At 36.9% G+C, this 22,508-nt stretch overlaps 2 protein-coding genes and 1 long non-coding RNA gene across 6 annotated transcripts in view; 1 reads left to right on the top strand and 2 right to left on the bottom strand.

Moving 5' to 3' along the window:
• The first annotated feature begins 416 nt into the window (after positions 1-416).
• On the top strand, positions 417-2,804 carry LOC110017508 (uncharacterized). Its single transcript, XR_013656588.1, has 4 exons — positions 417-750; positions 1,182-1,229; positions 1,385-1,459; positions 1,634-2,804. It is a non-coding gene; the product is annotated as an uncharacterized LOC110017508 (long non-coding RNA).
• A 1,474-nt stretch (positions 2,805-4,278) lies between these two features.
• LOC110017473 (uncharacterized) lies at positions 4,279-12,957 on the bottom strand. The gene is made up of 12 exons (XM_078949307.1): positions 10,247-12,957; positions 9,769-9,816; positions 9,539-9,613; positions 8,109-8,534; positions 7,794-7,851; positions 7,494-7,608; positions 7,308-7,397; positions 6,924-7,213; positions 6,570-6,793; positions 6,220-6,420; positions 5,939-6,128; positions 4,279-5,474 (listed from the first exon to the last, which is right to left on the bottom strand). Exons 4-10 carry the CDS (start codon positions 8,214-8,216, stop codon positions 6,385-6,387), a joined length of 921 nt encoding a protein of 306 aa, XP_078805433.1. The 5' UTR covers positions 8,217-8,534; positions 9,539-9,613; positions 9,769-9,816; positions 10,247-12,957; the 3' UTR covers positions 4,279-5,474; positions 5,939-6,128; positions 6,220-6,384.
• A 2,570-nt stretch (positions 12,958-15,527) lies between these two features.
• Positions 15,528-22,508, bottom strand: part of LOC101170674 (A disintegrin and metalloproteinase with thrombospondin motifs 20) — a 91,231-nt gene continuing 84,250 nt past the window's right edge. For 2 of the 4 annotated variants that reach the window (XM_023955653.2, XM_023955655.2), the window contains 6 exons: positions 22,362-22,491; positions 21,098-21,192; positions 20,906-21,000; positions 20,654-20,787; positions 18,414-18,505; positions 15,528-18,309 (listed from right to left, as the gene is read on the bottom strand). In XM_023955653.2, coding sequence (XP_023811421.1) covers positions 17,860-18,309; positions 18,414-18,505; positions 20,654-20,787; positions 20,906-21,000; positions 21,098-21,192; positions 22,362-22,491 — 996 coding nt within the window. In that variant the 3' untranslated portion in view covers positions 15,528-17,859. Of the gene's footprint in view, positions 18,310-18,413; positions 18,506-20,653; positions 20,788-20,905; positions 21,001-21,097; positions 21,193-21,796; positions 21,916-22,361; positions 22,492-22,508 lie in introns of those variants that run through there. The other 2 variants (XM_023955654.2, XM_078949306.1) reach the window with 2 other exon arrangements.

The following is a 22,508-nucleotide window of genomic DNA, read 5'->3' as shown; positions in this document are numbered from 1 at the left end:
GTATATGTTATATCTAAATGTAAACCTAAATGTTAAATGTAAATGTTAAATATAAATCTAAATATAAATGTAAATGTTAAAAATAAATGTTAAATATATATCTAAATGTTACATTTAAATGTAAATGTGAAATGTAAATGTTATATCTAAATATAAATATTAAATCAAAGACTAAATAGAAGTATAAATGTTAAATGTGATTATTAAATGTAAACCTAAATATTAAATGCAAATGAAAATCTAAATGTGAAATGCTAAATTTAAATGTATATCTAAATGTTAAATCTAAATGTTAAATCTAAATATTAAATGTAAATGTTAACTCTAAATGTAAATGTTAAATACAAATTTTATATCTAAATATAAATGTTAAATCTAAATATAAATATAAATATAAATGTTAAATGTAAATGTTAAATGTTAATGTTAATATTAAAAGTAAATGTAAATCCAAATGTTAAATGTTAAATGTAAATGTAAATGTTAAATATAAATGTAAATGTTAAATGTAAATGTAAATCTAAATGTTCCGCCTAAATGTTAAATATAAATGTTGACTTTAAATGTTTGGGAAATATGCTAATGTGGCCACGCCCCTCACCGAATAGAGCGGTCCTTGTTCAGACGAAAATTGAACCTTAATCATGGCAAACTCTTTGAGACCTGAGGATATTGGAAAGGGCCGTTGTTTCAGGAGTGCGAGCTGCATTGCAAGGTGTCCTGGCACCTACACCTGCTGCTGCAAATCTGGTAAGTGGAAAAGTTAAATAAAATAAAATAAAATAGTTCTATAATACTATTATGTGGAAACGGATTCTTAGCTAGCTAAACAGCTAGTCTTTCCAAGCTAGTCTTAATTTTTTTTAGCTAACAAATGGCTAACGTTATCAAGGCATCTTTTGACATTACAGTGTAATAATATAATGCTATTTTGTAACTTCCTTGACACATAATGATGAAAGATATCTCTGAGTAGGCCTGCTATGTATGTCTGTGGTATTTTTATGCCTCTTTACATCACTGAAACTCTAAATGGAAAAAAAGAAAATTGGAGGGAGGGGGGTCTTTTTTATTTATTGCTTGTCTTCTTTCTCATTACAGATCTTTCTTATTTGCTAAAATCTGCTACAATCACTTATTTTCAATGTAAACTTTCTCTGTTCCATGCTCCTACTCTACAGGTTAACACATCATCACCATCCACAAGTTCTGCCGCTTCACACAGACCGGTAAGACCGTCATCAGTTGTTTTCTTCCATTGAGTACAGTGATTACATTTTTTACAACTGTTGTTTTTTATTTTTATAGTTTAGTGTTTAACTGATTTTTAAAAAGTAACAAAACATCCATATTATTGTTCTTCTTCTACCACCGCCCACCTCAGGTCAACACTCTGCCGCCACCCATAGCATCCACAAGTTCAGCCACATCTGCAGGGGCTGGCACATCCCAGAGATTGGTAAGAACTGAATGACTTATTTACTTTTAATGAGTATAATTACAATCAATTTTGTTGTGAAAATGTACCTTTTAATATGTTTTTTTATTTGTTCGGCGAACAGATTATATTTTGTTATATGTAGAAGTAATTCACTTTGTCTGTTTTTGTCCCTTTTTTCACCTATGGTGTTAGGTTGGAACAACCCTAATTTCCAAAGAGGACATTGAAAGATTAATATTCTTGGGGACAACACTCTCAGAAACGGCATCAATCTTGGAAATATCAAGACCAACGTTGTACAAGCTTATGAGAGAGTATGGCATAAAACACCAAAAATTCAGTGACATTTCCGATCAGGAACTGGATGAAGTAATTCGTGCAATAAAATCAAATCACCCTCATGTTGGAGAGGTTATGCTCAATGGACATTTGCGTGCCAGGAACATCATAGTTCAAAGACATCGTCTCAGAGACTCAGTGCAAAGGGTTGATTTTGCTGGAGCACAGTCTAGGAGAACATCAGCAGTGCAAAGAAGAACATACTCTGTCCCCTTTCCAAACTATATATGGCACATTGACGGCAACCATAAGCTCATAAGATGGAAATTAGTCATTCATACTGCAATTGATGGGTACAGCAGATTTTTGACTTTTCTGCATTGTTCTAACAACAATCGTGCTGCAACTGTCCTGGATCTATTTAGGAAAGCTGTGAACAAGTTTGGATGGCCTATGCACATAAGAACTGATCATGGAGGGGAAAATGTTTTGATTTGGGAGGACATGAGAGTGCACAAAGGAGTAAGTTCTGTGTTGACAGGGAGCTCTGTTCATAATCAACGTGTTGAGCGATTTAATCGTGATTTGAACTGTAACTGCCGAAACGTGTATGCGCCCATTTTCTATGAGCTAGAATCCCTGAACATGCTGGATGTAGACAACCCGACTGATTTATTTTGCCTCCATTATGTATACATTCCCAGAATCAACTGCACACTTGAGGAATTTCAGGCAGCATTCAACAGTCATTCCATCTCCTCTGAGGGAAACAAAACCCCTGTTCAGCTTTTCACTCAAAACACTTGTTTTCCAATGCCGAATTCTGCAACTTGTGCTTCGGTAACTGAGAGAAGCCCAGAATCACGACAAAGCTCAGATTACCTCTTCACACCACTTACTGATCAAGACTTGCAAGAACTGTCTGCAAACGTGAACCCACTAGAAAATGATGGAAACCAAGGAAAAACACTGTATCAGAAAGTGCAAGAATTTATATATAATAAACTAGCTACTGGGTAGCACTGTTGAATGTTTTTGACATCTATGCAAGTTTACTGATATTGTGATTAAAAAAATATCACCAAATATTTGGTCTTTTATTTCCCTGCAGAGTTTTCAAAAATTCCTTATACAGACGTATCATTTTTTAACAACATACAGTGGTAGACAAAATTGTTGGTATCCTTAGTTAAAGAACAAAGGTCCACAATGCTCGCTGAAATGACTTGAAACGTTCAAAAGTAACAATAAATAAAAATTTATTGAAAATTAAATAATCAAAATCAGCCATTACTTTTGAGTTGTTGATTAACAGAATTATTAAACAAAAAAAGAAAACTAATGAATTAGGGCTGGACAAAAATGATGGTACCCATAACTTCATATTTTGTTGCACAACCTTTTGAGGCAATCACTGCAATTAAACTGTTTCTGTATTTGTCAATGAGCCTTCTGCACCTGTCCACAGGTATTCTGGCCCACTCCTCATGAGCAAACTGCTCCAGTTGTCTCAGGTTTGACGGGTGTCTTCTCTAAATGGCATGTTTCAGCTTCTTCCACAGATGTTCAATGGGATTTAGATCTGGGCTCATAGAAGGCCACTTCAGAATAGTCCAATGCTTTTCTCTTAGCCATTCTTGGGGGTTTTTGGCTGTGTTTTGGATCATTGTCCTGTTGGAAGACCCATGACCTCCGACTGAGACCAAGCTTTCTGACACTTGGCAGCACATTTCTACCCAGAATGCCTTGATAATCTGGAGATTTCATTTGACCTTGTACAACTTCAAGACACTCTGTGCCAGATGCAGCAAAGCAGCCCCAAAACAGAACTGAGCCTCCTCCATGTTTCACAGTAGGGACAGTGCTCTTTTCGTTGTATGCTTCATTTTTGAGTCTACGAACATAGAGCTGATGTGCCTTACCAAAAAGCTCCAGTTTGGTCTCATCTGTCCAAAGGACATTTTCCCAGAAGCTTTGTGGCTTGTCAACATGCATTTTTGCAAATTCCAGTCTGGTTTTTCATGATTTCCTTTCAACAGTGGTGTCCTCCTTGGTCGTCTCCCATGAAGTCCACTCTGGCTCAAACAACCACGAATGGTGTGATTTGACACTGATGTACCTTGATCTAGGAGTTCACCTTAAAGGTGAGTTTGGAGGTTGTTCTAGGTTCTTTGGATGCAGTTCCAACTATCCGTCTCCTCAATTTGTCATCAATTTTCCTCTTTCTCTTCGTCCAGGGAGGTTGACTACTGTCCTGTGGGTCTTAAACTTCTGAATAGTATGTGCCACTGTCGTCACAGGAACTTCAAGCTGCTTAGAGATGGTTTTATAGCCTTTACCTTTACGATGTTTGTCTATAATTTTGTTTCTAATGTCCTGGGACAATTCTCTCCTTGGCTTTCTGTTGTCCATGTTCAGTGTGGTACACACTTTTTTACCAAACATTAGTTTGTTTTTTTAAATAAATCTGTTAATCAACAACTCAAAAGTAATGGGTGATTTTGATGATTTAAATTTCAATACAATATAATTTATTCTTACTTTTGAACTTTTCAAGTCATTCCAGTGAGCATTGTGGAATTTCTTTCTTTAACTGAGGGGTACCAACTATTTTGTCCACCACTGCAGTTCATTGTAAGAGCAAGTCAGGGCACTAGAGGAAATACTGAAAAGAAGGACTTGGTCTACTCTAAAAGCAATGACACAACATCTAGTTTAATTGTTTGTTTAATGTTTCATCATTTGAGATTGTAATTGAAACCTTTTCCATAAAGAATGAACATCCAATAGGCTTTACATGTGAGACAACGTATGCAAACACTTTCAACACACAACCATGTTGCTCTGCTAAACAAACATCTATTGACATTTCAAAAATTAACCTATTATTTGAAATGGATCAACATGAAATAATGGGTGTACTCTCTCTGGTGTTCAGAAAATGCATACTTTTCTACAGACAATACCAATTCCTTCCCATAGAAAATAAATAAATATGTTTCCCGAACAAACAGATCCAAATCTATATTTTACCATTTTTCCTCTTTTGTAACTTTTCACATTTAACTGTTGTCTTGAGTGGCTTTACATGGAAACAGAAAAAAGAAAACCGTTCAACATTTCCTGTTTTTGTTTAATTAAATACAATTTGCTCATCAAACAGCAGAAACAGATCCTCAACAAAGACACAAGTAGCACATTTTCCTGCTTTTATGAATTAACTAAAATTATTAATAACATTTAAACATAGCAAAATTCCATACAAAGACAATTTTTTTATATTTATTAATACAACAGAAGTAAAAAAAAAACAGAAAAACATCCCTGAGGTGTTTTGGATTAATACAAATAACGTATCCATTCTTCTACATTTCTTCTCTTCTCCACTTTATTTTCCCTTCTTACTCACCTGGACCCTTTTCCCTGGAATATATTTTCATGTTTATTTAAACTGCACTAAAATTTGCTCCATTCATAAGCGCTACTAGGAAGTTATATTCAAACTCATCATTGTCAGCTAGATTTTTGGAATTTACAAAGATTTCAAGCTCATTTGAGCACGTATGAGCGACTGGAAGGTACTTGTTTTCATTATGAACAAAGCTTAACTTTGGACCTGGTTGAAATCCAACTGCTGGAACTCTGCTACTTCCAGTCACAAAGGCGAGAATATGTCCAGGATTTAAATTTCTGAGAAAGGTCTTCTCTGCTTCTGTCAGGGTTCTGCCATGAAGACATTCCTCAACTTCTCTTTCTGTCATTGTAAGATTTTATTAGAAAAAAAAAAGCAGAAAAAACAATATTCAGATTCACTTGTTCTTCAGTGCAATAAATTGTTCTTTTAATACTGCAAAACTGGTTGTCTAAAATTTCTACAAAGTTTACATTTTCAATATGACGGGTAAATGTGCTAATGAATTTTTATTTTTTAAACTCCACATTTTCCCTTACCTGAAATTTTTTAGACAAATTATTCACTTTATTTGGAACCATATAAAAAATGTTTTTCTATTGAATTGAATATAATTCCATACCTTCGTAATTTTGTATACTAAAAAGAAACATTTAAAGTTCCAAAATGATAATTAAATATGCCAGCAGTAGCTAAAATGTAATGCTTACTGAAAATCAGCATTTAAAAGAAAAAAAAATGTATAAGACTTTAGGTCTAAGTGCAAATTAGAGCAAATTGTGGCTTGTCTGCTTTATTTATTTTACCTTGAACACTATTGAGGAAATCTCTGAACTTAACCACCATCAGCTCTTCTTTTGGTCGTTTGTTGCTTCCCAGAACGGAGTAGCTGGGCTTCAGAAGGGTAGCAACCACATCTGCTGTAAGATCACTGCGAACCTTGGGCATCTCTAAAAGAACCCGAAGGGGAAGGTTCTCTTTCAGAAGTGGTAGGAGCTGTAAATACATAACATCTAGTTATTTTTATACATTTCTGATCAACTTTTACCTACAAACCATACACTAATGAACGTCAGCCTAGACTTACCTCATAACATTCCAACCCCTCAGCTAACTGATCGTAGCAGCTCTTTCGTTGTAGTAGAACATGGAAAATTATAGCATTTTTAACAAATGCATCCTTGTTGTCCATGGTAACAGGGTTTGGAAGACCTTCAATTTGGTACCTCCATGACTCACAGGATTCTATTGCTCATTGCAGATCATCATCAGTTGTTGCTTGATCAATCTTAAAATGTCAGAAGGAGAAAATATGTGTTTATGAAATGTCAATTTGTATTTTAATTGCCAACACCTTCCCTGACACTTTACGTAGAAAAATAGTTAGAAAATGAATGATAAAATTATTACAGAGTTTAACCACTTTCATATACATACTGTCTTGAGGCTGTCTCTAAGTTCCACATCGGCAACATCCTCTGGAGAAACGCGGATGTCGAACATACGCCCAGTCAGCAGGTAGTCCAAGACAACAAAGGAAAGGAGAGCAGGACATTCTCCACCTTGGACAATGATGGTAGACATCATCTGACCAATAGTGCGGTAGACTCGATTTTGGACATGTGAAACATTTAGTCTTGGAATGAAGCCATTGGGGGACTCTGCAGATCAAATAAAATATGTTCATGTCAGCTTTAAACAAACTTAATTTTATTAAACGAAAATTTTCTATGCAGTCTGTTATTAACTTCAATCTCTCATTTAACTAATGAAAAATAAAAAAGAATTCACCCTCAAATGCCCCACTTTCTTGGAAAATTGCTTTAACAAGCAAGCGAAAGAATTCTCGACGGGGACCTCCAAGATCTTCTGCATCTTCTGTGGTGTTTTCATCACTGGCAAAGGTTACATACAGCATATCGGTGCTTTCAACAAATCTTGGTCGCCGGAATTGTCGGATCGCAGATGTCCACACATTTCTTCGGCTGACAATAATTGACCTAAATCCTTCTGTAACAACCATTTCACTGTGAGCTTTTACAATTCCAGTTATTTCTTCTGTTGTCAACGTTTTAATAGACCTTGAAAAGATAAAACAGCAGATGTCATCGTTACAAAGATCTGAAAAAGGAAAATATTGTCAATAATTAAATGTAATACTGAAATAATTAAAACCTCGACTCTTGTGGAACCTGGACAGTTTCTTCTTCCAAACTGCGTCTGATGGCTTCCTCGACTGCCTCCTCTTCTTCAAAATCAAGTGGTCTTGAAAAGAGATTCAAAAAGAAGAAGAAAAAGCTAAATTGGACGAAAAAAATGTAAATGAACTGGTTTTTCTAACAAATCCAGTATAAAACATACATGAAATCAGAGAAAATAGTGCCTCCTTGTTCGGTCTCATGTTCTCGATTTCTGGCATCTGCCTCCATTGGTTCATATTGACCGTCAACATTAGATTGCTCCAATGTCTCAAGATCTAAATGGAACAGATTGAGCAGAAGACACATTATGAAATGATAGTTGGAAAAAAAAAGGATGCAAACGACACTCTGGAAATGACCAATACGTTGATCAAAATCAATCAGGTAGTGTGGGATTGCTGATGTAACATGGGGGTTGGATGGAATACAGGTTGATAAACTTAACCTTGAAACTACCCACCTCTCCTCTGAAAAGTTGGACTTTCAAAGTCACTGTCATCCGTGTCAAAAACTCTGTGCTGAATGATAAGATGTGGAAATTTTGTGTAAGAAAGCAATTTTAAAAGCATATAAATTGTAATTTAGACATAACAAGCATGACTAAATGTTCAAAGTTAATTTGTGATTGCAAAAACAATTTACAACAATAAAAAGTGTCACATGTAAAGATGATGCTGTGCTTAGTTATGTTCATATTTAAATAATTTTAACAAAAATCGCATGCAAATAGTATTACATGAAAAAGGTTTACCAGTACTATCACTATCAAGCTCACCTGTGTTGGCAATTCCATTTCAGCCATAATGTAAAGACAGGTATTTGAGCAAACAGAAGAAACTTCTTTCCCCCCCCAGGGAAAGTTGGGTGTGACATTGGGCTTCATTAATTTTTTGCACCCTTTTATTGTGCTCAAGAACTGAAAAGGGAAAACATCATGCTCGGAGATGCCAAATGATCCTCTGAAGATAGCAGAAATTTCTTCTCTGAGCTGATCTTCAGACCACTCGGTGGTAAAGGAAATTTTTCCAATTAGACCAGCTTGAGCCAAGCGACTCCTGTTTTCTCCTCTAGGTATGACGAAAACTGATTCCCTTGGAGAAAATGGCAAACATACAACGTCTTTTGTAAACGTTTTCACGTTTTTTCTTTGCTGATATCCTGATCGACCTCTTCTTGATTGAAAATATGATGGAAAAGGAACCTGTTAAGAAGAGAGGACACAAGATTTATTCTTAAAAATTAACAAAACTAGATCAAAGTTAATGGAAAATGGCGTATACTTATATAGCGCTTTCTACCCTCTTTCGAAGGCCCAAAGCGCTTTACAGTCACAGTTCCATTCACCCATGCACACACACAGTCACACACTGGTGGCGGCTCCACTGCCGAACACACTGGCGCCAACCTCCCACCAGAGGCAAGGTGGGGTTCAGCGTCTTGCCCAAGGACACTTCGACACATGGGCAAGAATCTAACCTTTAATCTTATGATCATGGGTCGACCGTCCTACACCTGCACCACGGCTGCCCAAATGGGTCAGCAGCAGTCATTACTAAGGTATAAACCAGTGGTGGGCAAACTTAGGCACGGTGGCCATATGCATCCCTAAAAACAATTAATCAAGCCTGCCAAATTGTAATTACTTATACTAATTATCCTTACTGTTTTATTTGCCCTGGTATGTAGCCATATGAATTTATTGATCTTTTTGTAGGAGCAGAAAGTTATTGGGCATTCATGTGGTGTTGGAAGATGTTTTTTTCAGACATTTGCGCATGTTTTCCAAGTCTGAAAGTTTTTTCATAATTTCTCTAATTTTGCCTTTTTCTCTGACGGACATCCACCCTTGGGTGCAATTTGCACAAACATGAGAACAAAAGCCAAAGCTTTGAAATAAAACCTGTTTTAAAGACATAAAGTTTTAATCAAGGTTAAAGCATGTTTTCGTCCATATTCTAAGTTATTTCTTTCTATTATGATACAGATTCCCAAAACACTCCACACCATCTATGGCCCACGAGTTGAAAAGTTTGCCCATCTCTAAAATATAAACTTACAGAACTCATATAAACAGGAATATATATTCGGTAACAAAATATAATCTGTTCGCCGAACAAATAAAAAAACATATTAAAAGGTACATTTTCACAACAAAATTGATTGTAATTATACTCATTAAAAGTAAATAAGTCATTCAGTTCTTACCAATCTCTGGGATGTGCCAGCCCCTGCAGATGTGGCTGAACTTGTGGATGCTATGGGTGGCGGCAGAGTGTTGACCTGAGGTGGGCGGTGGTAGAAGAAGAACAATAATATGGATGTTTTGTTACATTTTAAAAATCAGTTAAACACTAAACTATAAAAATAAAAAACAACAGTTGTAAAAAATGTAATCACTGTACTCAATGGAAGAAAACAACTGATGACGGTCTTACCGGTCTGTGTGAAGCGGCAGAACTTGTGGATGGTGATGATGTGTTAACCTGTAGAGTAGGAGCATGGAACAGAGAAAGTTTACATTGAAAATAAGTGATTGTAGCAGATTTTAGCAAATAAGAAAGATCTGTAATGAGAAAGAAGACAAGCAATAAATAAAAAAGACCCCCCTCCCTCCAATTTTCTTTTTTTCATTTAGAGTTTCAGTGATGTAAAGAGGCATAAAAATACCACAGACATACATAGCAGGCCTACTCAGAGATATCTTTCATCATTATGTGTCAAGGAAATTACAAAATAGCATTATATTATTACACTGTAATGTCAAAAGATGCCTTGATAACGTTAGCCATTTGTTAGCTAAAAAAAATTAAGACTAGCTTGGAAAGACTAGCTGTTTAGCTAGCTAAGAATCCGTTTCCACATAATAGTATTATAGAACTATTTTATTTTATTTTATTTAACTTTTCCACTTACCAGATTTGCAGCAGCAGGTGTAGGTGCCAGGACACCTTGCAATGCAGCTCGCACTCCTGAAACAACGGCCCTTTCACAGTAGCGGTTTTAGGCACGGGCCATACGGGCGATCGCCCGGGGCGGAAAAATGACGGAGGGGCGGCGCCAGCGGCTCAGCTCTTGTAAAATACTTTATGAATCACTATTGGTTTACTTATATCACAGAGTTTGTAACAGCCTGAAACCTGGCGGCGCCCCCGCCCCGCAGCTGCGCTCTCTCCTGTCTTTGAGAAGTAGACGCAAATGTGTTTGAGAAGGAGAAGGGAGGGGGCGCGGGGTGAAGAAGGAGAAGGGAGGGGGCGCGGGGTGAAGGATGCAGGCTGAGGTGAGCACGGAGCGCAAAACGCATGCGCAAACCTGGCTGGATCTTCTTCCAGGGGGGCAACGGTCGCGGGCCGCGGCTCAGTGCTTGATGAAAAAAGAAAAATAAAAATTGCGCCGCCATGTAGCGAATTGGCGCCCCTGGGTGCAGCTGCACGCGCTCCTTCTGGAAATGTATGACGAACGGGGGGGGGGGGGCTGCGGGTATAAAAAAGGTATAAAAAATCATGCTTTTTTGGTTATTTTTGTGTGAAATGCCCAAATAAAAAATGGGAAAACAAAAAAAATTCTTCACTTAGATGACAGTTGGTTTAGTCGACAGACTTGATACCTATTTCAGGACATTTATGCTAAATGCAAAAACATCTGAAATATGGAGAAAAAAGGTCAAAGCTGGTGCCCAATTTAGAAAGAAAAGAGAAGAAGAGGAGAAAAGAGACAAAGAAAAGGGTATTATCACATAGCTAGATGCACGTTTTCTAAATTCGAATGCTACCTGCCCTACAACAACAACAACGTTGCAGAGGAAAAATCTCTTGTTTGGTCTATCATGACCAAAACTGAAGTAGGCCCAAATATTGCAAATAACGTCATTTTTAAGATATTTATTCTTAAATGTTTGTTCTGCCTTAACTTGTAACATTAGTTATGATTCGTGTGTCTGTCTGCTCTGCTGTAACACAAAGTTTTTGTTGTGTTTTATTGTTGTATATTAGTTCATAATGTTAAATAAGCTGTGATGGTAGCATGCTGCTGCTGCTGCTGATGCTGCTGCTGCTGCTGCTGCTGCTGCTGATGCTGCTGCTGCTGCTGCTGCTGTAGCTATAGCTGCTGCTGCTGCTGCTGATGCTGCTGCTGCTGCTGCTGCTGCTGCTGCTGATGCTGCTGCTGCTGATGCTGCTGCTGCTGATGCTGCTGTTAGCTTTTTTAAACTCCAGTTGATCAAGTCATACCTGAGATCACCAATGTCTCAGGAGCAACTCACTAACCTGCTGTTGTTAGTATCAATCATTCAGGGGGGGAGCAGATTTCATATGATGACGTTATTGACAAGCTTGCATCAGGAAGGCCACAAAGGTTAGGTTTTAGTTAGTGTTTTCTGTTCTTAGTGCTGCAGTCACATTTATTCTAGTGTATTATTTGTGTGATTTGTAGTTTATAATATTTATTTCAGATTATTTGTGTTTATTAAATATTTCCTAACTGTATTTTCAGTTACAATAAATGGACAAAGTGACTCTATTGGGGGGGGGGCGCCAGAGGAGGGTCTCGCCCGGGGAGTAATTCAGGGTAGAACCGCCACTGCCCTTTCAATATCCTCAGGTCTCAAAGAGTTTGCCATGATTAAGGTTCAATTTTCGTCTGAACAAGGACCGCTCTATTCGGTGAGGGGCGTGGCCACATTAGCATATTTCCCAAACATTTAAAGTCAACATTTATATTTAACATTTAGGCGGAACATTTAGATTTACATTTACATTTAACATTTACATTTATATTTAACATTTACATTTACATTTAACATTTAACATTTGGATTTACATTTACTTTTAATATTAACATTAACATTTAACATTTACATTTAACATTTATATTTATATTTAGATTTAGATTTAACATTTATATTTAGATATAAAATTTGTATTTAACATTTACATTTAGAGTTAACATTTACATTTAATATTTAGATTTAACATTTAGATTTAACATTTAGATATACATTTAAATTTAGCATTTCACATTTAGATTTTCATTTGCATTTAATATTTAGGTTTACATTTAATAATCACATTTAACATTTATACTTCTATTTAGTCTTTGATTTAATATTTATATTTAGATATAACATTTACATTTCACATTTACATTTAAATGTAACATTTAGATATATATTTAACATTTATTTTTAACATTTACATTTATATTTAGATTTATATTTAACATTTACATTTAACATTTAGGTTTACATTTAGATATAACATATACATTTAACATTTATATTTACGTTTGGGATTTAGGTATGTGTTTCGATTTAACATTTACATTTATTATTTACATATACATTAATATTTATTATTTATCATTAATATTTAGTTTTAATTTTAACCTCTAAAAGTACATATCCTCAAGTCACAGATTGTTTTTTTATTGGTGATAAATATAGACAAAATGTGATATAAATGCAGCATAAATGGAAAGAAATGTCTAAATGTGGTAAAAGTGACACAAAATTTTCATGAGGTGAATTTTTACATTCGGCGCCCCATACCTCAGAGACTGTTCATGTTTTTAAAGGAAGGCTTAAGACCTACCTTTTTAATTTAGCTTTTAGTTGAATTTTAGGATTTTTAATTGTTTTATTTATTTATTTATTTTTATTTGTTTATTTTTTTTATTAGTATTATTTTTTTTTTAATTTATTATTATTATTATTTTTAAATATTTTAATAATTAATTTATTTTTCTTTTAACTAGTTTTATATGTGTTTGTAAATACATCTATTTATTTATTCTATTAATTTTTAAGTCGCTCTTACTATTTCATATGCCTATTAAGGTTTATGTAATTATTTGTTTTTTGTCTATGTTTTATATATATTTTAATTTTATTCCTTTTACATTTTATTACACTCCAGTGTTTTCCTCTGAGGGATCCTCCACATCAGTGACTGACCCTTCTCAGTGAGCGGGGTCGCTGCAGTGGGATCTCCTGGGTCTGACTCTTTTGATCGGATCTGGGGGGTTCTGTGGTAGTGTACTCCGTGAACTTGGGTTGGGGGGTCGCTGGTGTGGACATGTCCACAAACTATCGTTTTCCCACCTCAGGACAAAGCCTGGTCTCTACATTCTATCATTCTATCACTCTTCTATTTATTTATTTATTTATTTATTTATTTATTTATTGATGTGTGTGTGTGTGTGTGTGTTTTTGCGGGGGGGGGGGGGGGGGGGGGGGGTTGTCGCACGGTTTGTCCTGTCATCTTGTTTTTAAATTTTATTGTATTTTATGCACAGCACTTTGAGTGACATCTGTTGTCGAAAAAGTGCTATATAAATAAAGGTTGATTTCTCTTTTGCTTAAAAAAATGTACGAAAAGTTAGCATATATGCAATAATAATAATAACAATAATAAGAGAATAATTCACTTTAAAGTTAACCAGCACAAGTCCTGGTAAACTTTTTTTCTTTAAGTAAAGCATCACTGCCAAAGCTGTATATTTGTTGCTTTCCAGTCATGCAAAAATGCTTATTCATTTATTTATTCATTTAGTTAGTTAGTTAGTTAGTTAGTTAGTTAGTTAGTTAGTTAGTTAGTTAGTTAGTTAGTTAGTTAGTTAGTTAGTTAGTTAGTTAGTTAGTTAGTTAGTTAGTTAGTTAGTTGACTAAACAAACATCATAAGGCATGCTGGCTACCTGGAAAAAATTAGCTTTTATTTTTATTTTTTTAATGACTTGGAGAACTAATTCCAAAAACAAATTTCTGTTTAATATTGATTGCAGACAGTTTGTCAACCAGATCTCTAATGGGTTCCTTAAAGAATTCAGGAATTGAAATTTGAAGGATCTTTAATCTTTTAACGGAATAAAGAAGATGCACACAAAAATATAAACTGTACTATACTTTGTAATATTTCGGTTAAATCGAAATTAAGTCAATAGTAGTCAAGTAGTCATTTTGGTGGAAAAGGATGATTCGCTGTGGCGACCCCTGATGGGAAAAGCCGAAAGAGAAAGAAGAAGTCAAGTAGTCATTTTGGTTTGCTTTCAGTTGGGGACCATTTTTGTAGTAATTTTCCGTTTCTAACACTAGAGGGCAATGTTTCCTCACAACACTTTCTTCAGGTGTTCTTTAGTCTCTGTCTGAACGTCGACTTTTCTGTGCATTTGTTACCTGTTCATTCACAAACTGCTAATGCATCCTCCACATGGCGGGAATCCTCTTTCAATACACACATGAATCATCATTGTCTTTTACGAGAGCCTGGCTGCAGGTTTTCGTTTTTCAGTGAGGTCATTGAGGAGACCTGGTTGCTGTTCTGATCAAGCAGCCCTAGGAAGGCTTTATTTATTTATTTATTTATTTATTTATTTATTTATTTATTTATTTATTTATTTATTTATTTATCCAATCCAACTGTAGCCTGAAGGATCGCAAAAAGATCTTGTAACAAAGTCTTTTTTACAAGAAAACTGCTTTTGACGGAAGTTGTTGTCATGCTTCAGGACTTGTCCATATCCTGAGATTATTGTTTGAGACACAAAGCAGCCGTTGGCAGCAAATCAAAGCAGCTCTTGAGTGAAAACAGTATCTGTTTTCATTTAATGTCCAAGACTTTTTTTCTGTGCAATGAGCCCTGTAAAAGCAGGTTGGGAGTAAACAGATTGTTTCTTTTTTCTGCTTAAGGATCTTCACATCCATTAGTTAGTTTTGTGATGTTGCAGTTTCACTTTTCAGTCCTTTTGAGGTTTTAAGATCTTATCTCATTCTCTGATTTGACATCCGAGTTTCATTCATCACAGGCTCTTCACAGTTTGTGCTGCTTCTAATCAGGAACGCATCCACGTCGACAAAAGAAAGAGCATGTTCGCTGAGTTTCTGCGACTCAGAGCTGGAACTAAGCTGAAGTCATATTGTTTGAGCTCGGCCTGCAACGCTAAATGAATCCACATGGAAGCAGTCATCACAATAACCAGCCAGCACTGACCTGCTGGCCTAACCCCATAATCTGTGAGAAACACGCGAGATTCCGCTCATAAAATTCCATTTTAACACACACTTACTGTCTTTGTAATTTAAACAGCCTATTAATGACTTAAAAAGCTCCTCTTCAATGGATGTAATTACACTTTAAGATGATTACATTTGTCTAAAAAGTTAGTGACATGCATTTATAAAATAAAAAAAGCATTACCAAGAAATATTGACAGCAAATTTTATTGTTTCTTAAAGTATTTTTACAGCATTAGTAAAAAAGCATGTAGTGATTAGTAACCGTAGCACCATGCCTCACAGGCTGCATACATACATACACGCATGAATACATACATAAATACATACTGTATGTGCATTCTTAAAAAAAAGAACATCTTTGGATAGAGCATGGCAAACAAGCACATTGTCTAAGTGCCCATTCAATAACTAGCACACCGTTTACACTTCAAGTAGTAAAAACACACATATGTCATAAGTTACAAATCTTAAAAGTTGTTATTAAAAAAAAAACTGGATTACATTTCTACACAATGAACGGCACATAGTGCAACAAGTATTTGTCAAATTTCTGATACAGACATGTCAAGTTACAATTGACAAAACACACATGATAGTCAAATGTTTTCTAGCTGCTCACTGACATTAATAACTTTCAGACACTCTTTGAATATTGCTGAGAAGAGAAAAAAAACTTCCTTATATCTATCAGTTGTAGTAGTGGTGAAAGTTACTTGTTGGTTGCTGCTAGTAGTCACGGTAATGTAGCAAACAGAACATATCTTGAAGAATAAATACAGTCAAAGAATACATAAATAATACAGTTATTATGGAGGCTTGTTAGAGGTAGGGGGTTGCAGGTACAGCAGGCCAGACTGAGGATGTGAGGTAAAAAAATCATCCCAGGTACTTAGTCACAGTGTATAAAAAAGGAGAACTGAACCACCTGTGGCCATCACAAATGCAATAGGAGAATATATTTACAAGAAATTTAGCGGCTGTATGGCTCAGTTATGTGTAGGACTGGCATGTGGGAAACCAGGGTTTATTTCCAAGGGGGCGCAATGGGCTTAATCCAGTTTGGGTCCTTAGGCAAGACCATTCACACTACTGCCTAACTGTTGACCCACAAGGGGCGTATCCCTGTGCTGGTCCCCAGCCCGGACAAAATACAGGGTTGTGTTAGGAAGGGCATCCAGCGTAAATATCTCTGCCAAAACCAGAGCAGTGGTGACCCCTAATGTAATAAATCCTGAAAGGTGAACAACAAATATATGAGAACTTTATTATAATGAGCTGTGAATTTGAAGTAATGATTCGAAGTTTATGAATTGGCAAGAACAGATACTAGAGAGGTTAGACATCTAGATTCGCCCCAGATCTCTTATGATATTTTAATCATTCTATTTCTGACTTACTTTGAGTAAAAGTGCTACTAAAAATAATCTGAAAACAAAAAATTGAACACTTTTCAAATAGTTTTAACTCTGGGAAACATTTGTGCATTTCCACACAGCAAAAGTGATGATCTGGTCTGTGGTCAGTGTCATGCTCTTTTTTTTCTTTTTTGTCATGCTTAGTGACTCTATATGAGAAGTAGACCAAGTGAGTGTGATGTTATCCATAGAAAATGACTCACTTCTGGTTCAAACGAAATAAAGTTAATTCAGTCTCTATTTTTTCACGATACGAACGTCGCCATGTTGGAACCAGATGTTGTCATTAAGCAGTGATTGGTCTGAGTCAACATTTCTATAGCAACAACTCTCACTAATAAAGAGTGAGCTTGTTGGACAACCGCACTGCTTTCACTTGAAACTCGGAGGTTAAAAAGGGACTAACATTTTGGTGAGTTTTACTTGAACAACTAGCATTATAAACATCATGGAAGAAAAATGAGGATTATCAAGAATGGTTCTTAATAGCGGGTTATTTCCCAAAAGAAGTCTATGGGATTTTGGCGTCTTGGTACCAGTGGTTACTTCCTGTGTCAAATGTCAGGGGGGAGGAGTCACTCTGTCCAGTTTCCATTTAGAGTCAATGGTTATTCTGTAGTTTTGTTGTTTAAGAGGAAGTTCTTTCGGCAAATAAAAGCAAAAGCAAAAAAAGGGAAATCGTTTTTCTTGATTGCAAACCTCTCAACTTCCTACACAAGGAACCTTCCTATGAAAGCAGCCAAAGAAAACTTGGTTTCATCCGCCTCCTGCACTAAATTCCACTGACCGCAATTAGAATTAAAGTTACAAAGTTATGATTTTCCCCTCATCAGTCAGACAGCAGACAAGCTAATTTCATATTATCATGAAAGCATAAGAGAGAATGTTTTTTTTTAACCATGCTGTCTCTACAACTGTCCCTTTGCATTTTTCTAAAAGATGATGTCGATTGCAACCAACAACAAAAAAAATAAACGGCAGCAACTTTTGTTCTCCTGGGCTCCTATGCAGCACTGCTGTGGGAGTAATGTATTGTTGTGTTTAGCTGCCATTTGGGAACCAGTGATGTTGGGTGTCATATGCTCCTCCACACACAAACACACGCTCAGATACTAGTCCATGTCAAGACCCAACAAATGGCTCTTGGATGTTTCTGGCTTTCTGTTGTCCACATGGATTTGTGGCGTCTTGGCCTGGCTCTCAGTGCACTTGAAGGAGTAGACCACTGTGCGCCTGGGGAATGCACTTCCCACAGAAACCACCGCAGCGGCCGTAGATCCTCGTTCCGTCCTACCAACAGAAAAATGACTGAGGAAGCTGTAGGCAAAAGGGCAGCTTTTTTCATGAACTTCAGAGGACAAAAAACATAGATTTGGATGTCACTCCAAAAAAGCACAACTGTACCACCCAGGCTAGTGCAGCTATAATCCCAAACCCTGAAATCTGTTACCTCAGATCGGTGGACTTTAACAGAAACATAGTTGCCTTGAGATGTCCATTTGGTGGCTGGAGCAACTTTCAGGCCAGTCCCAGTCAGATTGATACTGAACTGGCCCTGAAAATACATTCAGTAAAGTTAGTCCAGAGATTGTTATTTCTTTAATCTGTGAGATCTGTGCTGACACATACACTGATGTATTTGCAATGTTCATGACCCACCTGTGGGCACTTAGCTGCACTATAACAATCCCCTGCTGTGGCAAAGGGCACAGGACGGCCAAGAAGAGTCTGGGAAAACTGCAGGTCTGTGACTGGTAAACAGCAAAGACACAAATCTGGAGTCACACTGTGCAGCAGCTGAAGTAAACACTCTAACAGCATCTGCTTAGAGGAGAGCAACCATCCAAAGAGCTGATGTCACCTTCTGATGTTTTAGGCACTTTGAATAGATGTTTATCTTCCAGCAAATAATATATACATTAAAGATGGAGATGCATATTTAACCAATAACAAAAAGAAAGTGATTAGGAGTTTGTGTTTACACATTTTGATGAGTTTAAATGCTTTTTTAGTATTTGCTGTATACTGGATACAGTTGTTAGATTGGCAGGGTTGAGCACCTTTACTCAGATATATTTTGTATAGCTTTTTTGTAATTCAAATCGTTGGGAATCATGATCAGAATAAAAAAACGCTGTTTAAAAAATCTCCCAGTTGTGACGCAACAACTGAAATAAGAGGAGCCAACATCTCCCTGCTCTACTCTGTTTCTGCTGCTATGTTTAAACTTCATGACTATATCACCAAGGCGAATGAAGCCTTCAACGAATTTTGGCTTAAAACTGCATATTCATAATTAAAATAACAATGGGAACAATTTTAAAATAGATAAAAAAATATAGTTGGAGTGAGACTTTAAAGGTTTAGTTGTCTCTGAAGATTTAAGCTTAAACTTCAGGCTTTCTTCAAAACAAACAAGCAAAAAAAAACTTTTTTTTTTTTTTAAGATCTAATGCAGAGTTTTAACCAAGCAGCATATAGTGACTGAAAAGACCATATCTGAGCATGTATAAAACATATGATTAGTTGAAAACATCTGTAAATATAAATGTAGGTTTTGCATTTTGATTGCGCTGTTTTTAGCCAAAATTCAATTCCAGCTAGGAAAAGGGAAAATGAAAACATGTGTGAATTTGTTTGTTTGCATGTGGATGCATCGAAATGCATCCACATGGAGCTTGTGGCCTGCCAATTGTAGTTTGGACAGAACAACTACAAGCTTGTTCAAACAGCTTTTTTTTCGTCTGCACCTGATTCACAGCGATTTTATATCATGAGAAAAATGCAACAAAAACAGGCTGAAAAGATGAAAAACATAATTAAGTTGCATAAGAGACAATGGTATATTGTTTGTGCAAGGTTTTTTTCCCTTGAGAATTTGTATGAGTTGAAAAAAGTAAAGTAACAATTAGTAAATTCCTTTTCAAAATAGGTAACAAGTAAAGTGAGTTAATTACATGTTAATCAATTACATGGTAAACGTAATTTACCCTTTACCGTCTTTAAAAGTCCTCAATAATTCAGAAAAATCAGCATGAAAAACTAGACTTTGTTAGTGTCTGTCCATGCATACAAATGCTGCATGTCACTACTGCATTTACTGGGCATTGCTGTTTGCTCAGTGGGCCTCCCATCTGAAACCCATGCAGCCATGTGAAGTCAAGGTTTCTGTGAAAAAAACCTTTTAACCTCTCTGTCAGTTTTCCTTCATTTGATACATCTTACCCATTACCACTGCTTTCCTTTGCTTGTATTAGAGCAAAGTTGCAGAGATGTGCAAAGCACCTCAATTTGCACCTTTCCGTTAACCCCCCTCCCCCCTCCACACACACACACACACACACACACACACACACACACACCCACACACACCCACACCCACACACACACACACACACACACTCATCTTGAGCTCGTCATGTTCCTTCAGATCTATTAAAACCACCTGAGAGCCCAAATGAGTACCATAGACATGCAGGGTGGGAAGATTAGCTGTCAGGACTGTGTCAGGGCTGGTTCAGTTTTACCATTTACGCGTTGTAGCGCACACACAAACACGCACTGCATCCAGCCACCTTTTCTAATCACAATTCTTGGAAACATCAAGGCAGATGGAGCTTTGTAGCCATGAAGAGTTGTAGGAACGTGGGTTAAAAAAAACCCCAAAAAAACAAATGCAGCTCTGCTTTCCTTTGTTATTCCGCTCAAAAGTTTATATAGAGGCTTAGTCTGTTAACACCTAAATCTAACATTGTTTTTGTGCGTTAGATGTTCCCTCCAAAGCTCTTGCTCAGGTTTCAGACAGACTTAGTTTAAACAAAGCAAAGCATGAGAGGGTTTAAAACAACCTGGGTGTGTGGTCTCATTACAATAGTCAGTGTAAAGCAGTAATTACACACTCATTATTCTCAGAGAGCTCAGGTCCAGGCGAACTTTGTGGAAGAGCGTGTATCCCGCTGCCGAGTAGTCGTTTCTGCAGCTGCAGTCCTGCAGACGGCTGCCATTATTCGGACATTCAAATGGGTTCAGAAGCCTGTGAGAGCAGATTTATTGATTAAAAAATAAATAAATAAAAACCGCCAAACTGAGCCATTAAAAGGTTATGATCTTATGGTTCTACATCATCCTATACAAAGCTAAAGTTGGAGCACCTGTAACCATACACCTCGGAGTAGTTGTCCGTCTGACCGCTGCGTAGTGTCACATACTCTTTGGGGAAATCAGTCTGCATCTCGGCACAGTAAATCTGGGAGCAAACATGTGGAGACAGATCAAATCCTGTTGAGAGACTTCTGGTTGACTGACGTTTTACTGCGGCAGGATTTCTGACAGAACGGACACACCTGGAGGATCCGAGACTTGACTTTTAGATAGTACTCTCCATTCATCCTCACGCCCTGCCTCATCTGGACCTCCCGACAGGAAGTGAACAGCTGGCCTAAAAAGAAATAACAAACAGGTGGCAACAAATGAATAAGCCTCCCATGGAAACTTCTCAGAACTTTCTACAAGTTATGACATCTCTCTTAAGTACTGCTGTTAAAATACATACCCAAAAGACTGCAAAGAACAATTGAAAAAACAAGCCCAACTTTGTTAGTAGATGAGTTGCTTTCACCTTTGTAATCCCAGCGTGCTCGAAATTTTCTATCCCACTGATTAGCTGATTAAAACTAACACTTGACCACAGAACTGGCCGTCACCCGAGCATATCATTTTAATTTAGCCAGAGACTGACTTGGCAGAAGGCAAGTTGGGGAATGATTGGTTTAGTGTGCCAGTTCGGGAACATTTGAAATGCGGGGGAGTCAACCTGCAAACACTGGCCAGTACTATTTGAGCTGCCCCGGCAGACTCATGAGAGATTTCAACAATCCGTCCACTACTCGACTGGTTGAAAACTGCTGACTCTTGTTTCATCGTTTTCCCAAATGATAACAGCTAAAATCTGGCAATGGTATGTCTCATGCCAGATACACACCGGGCCTGTGTGGCGGTTTCCAGATCACGCTAAACGGGCATTCCTAAGTATACAATGTTCACACTGGACTGCCGCTACCCGATACTAGCGCATGTACTCACAGTTAGAAGAAGTTAGATGTGAAATGTCAAAGCGGTGCAAATCTCGTGAATCTTGCTCCAGGCTTTTTCTTTCACAGCTCTGTTCCAATATATGAAAGACTTTGTGTCATAGAATTCCAGCCGGACACAAATCCAAATTATTAATGTTCCCATCACGATCAATTTTCAAACGGTTGGCCCTTCCATGAATTAAAAAAGACTCTGCCCAGACGTCCCTACCAAATCTGAGTCTCTAATTGGTCAAAGTTCAACTTTTAAGTTTGACCTTTAAGTTTTTACTTTTAATGCCTGTTCAATGACCAAACTATGTAAAGACTTGCATAGCGGCACGTTAACCTGAGAGAATTGAACGCGGAAGTCCGAAGTGCGCTTTTAAAATTGTTTTATATGGACCTTTTATTGAAAGTGGTCGTTTAAATGCACATTATTGAGGCCGGTGTGAATGTTGCTTAATACGATACAGTGAAGCAAAAACTGCATCCTGTTTGGCAGAAAGTTTGAAAAGTGAGGAAATTTAAACCTTACATTGTCTGTCTTGACAGGCAGCTTGAGATGCAGGCCTTTCTGAGTGATGGCAGACTTTGGACGGTTGGCCTTTTAAGGTCATGCACTCTACTCTGCGCTCCATCAGTCCCGCCCCGCATGTCTGCGAACACTGACACAAAATAAATC

Source organism: Oryzias latipes, chromosome 6 (assembly GCF_053564925.1).
Source record: "Oryzias latipes strain Hd-rR chromosome 6, Olatipes_Hd-rR_3.1".
Taxonomy (NCBI): Eukaryota; Metazoa; Chordata; class Actinopteri; order Beloniformes; family Adrianichthyidae; genus Oryzias; species Oryzias latipes.
Note: the sequence above shows the minus strand (reverse complement) of the source record. Positions and strands in the feature narration are given on the sequence as shown.

Coding starts and splice junctions, on each gene's coding strand:
- LOC110017473 (XM_078949307.1), bottom strand. CDS start 8,216: ATGAAGCCCAATGTCACACCCAACTTTCCCTGGGGGGGGAAAGAAGTT. Junction 7,214..7,307: donor CAGGTTCCACAAGAGTCGAG/GTTTTAATTATT, acceptor TATCTTTTCAAG/GTCTATTAAAACGTTGACAA. Junction 6,794..6,923: donor AGAAAGTGGGGCATTTGAGG/GTGAATTCTTTT, acceptor TTTGATCTGCAG/AGTCCCCCAATGGCTTCATT.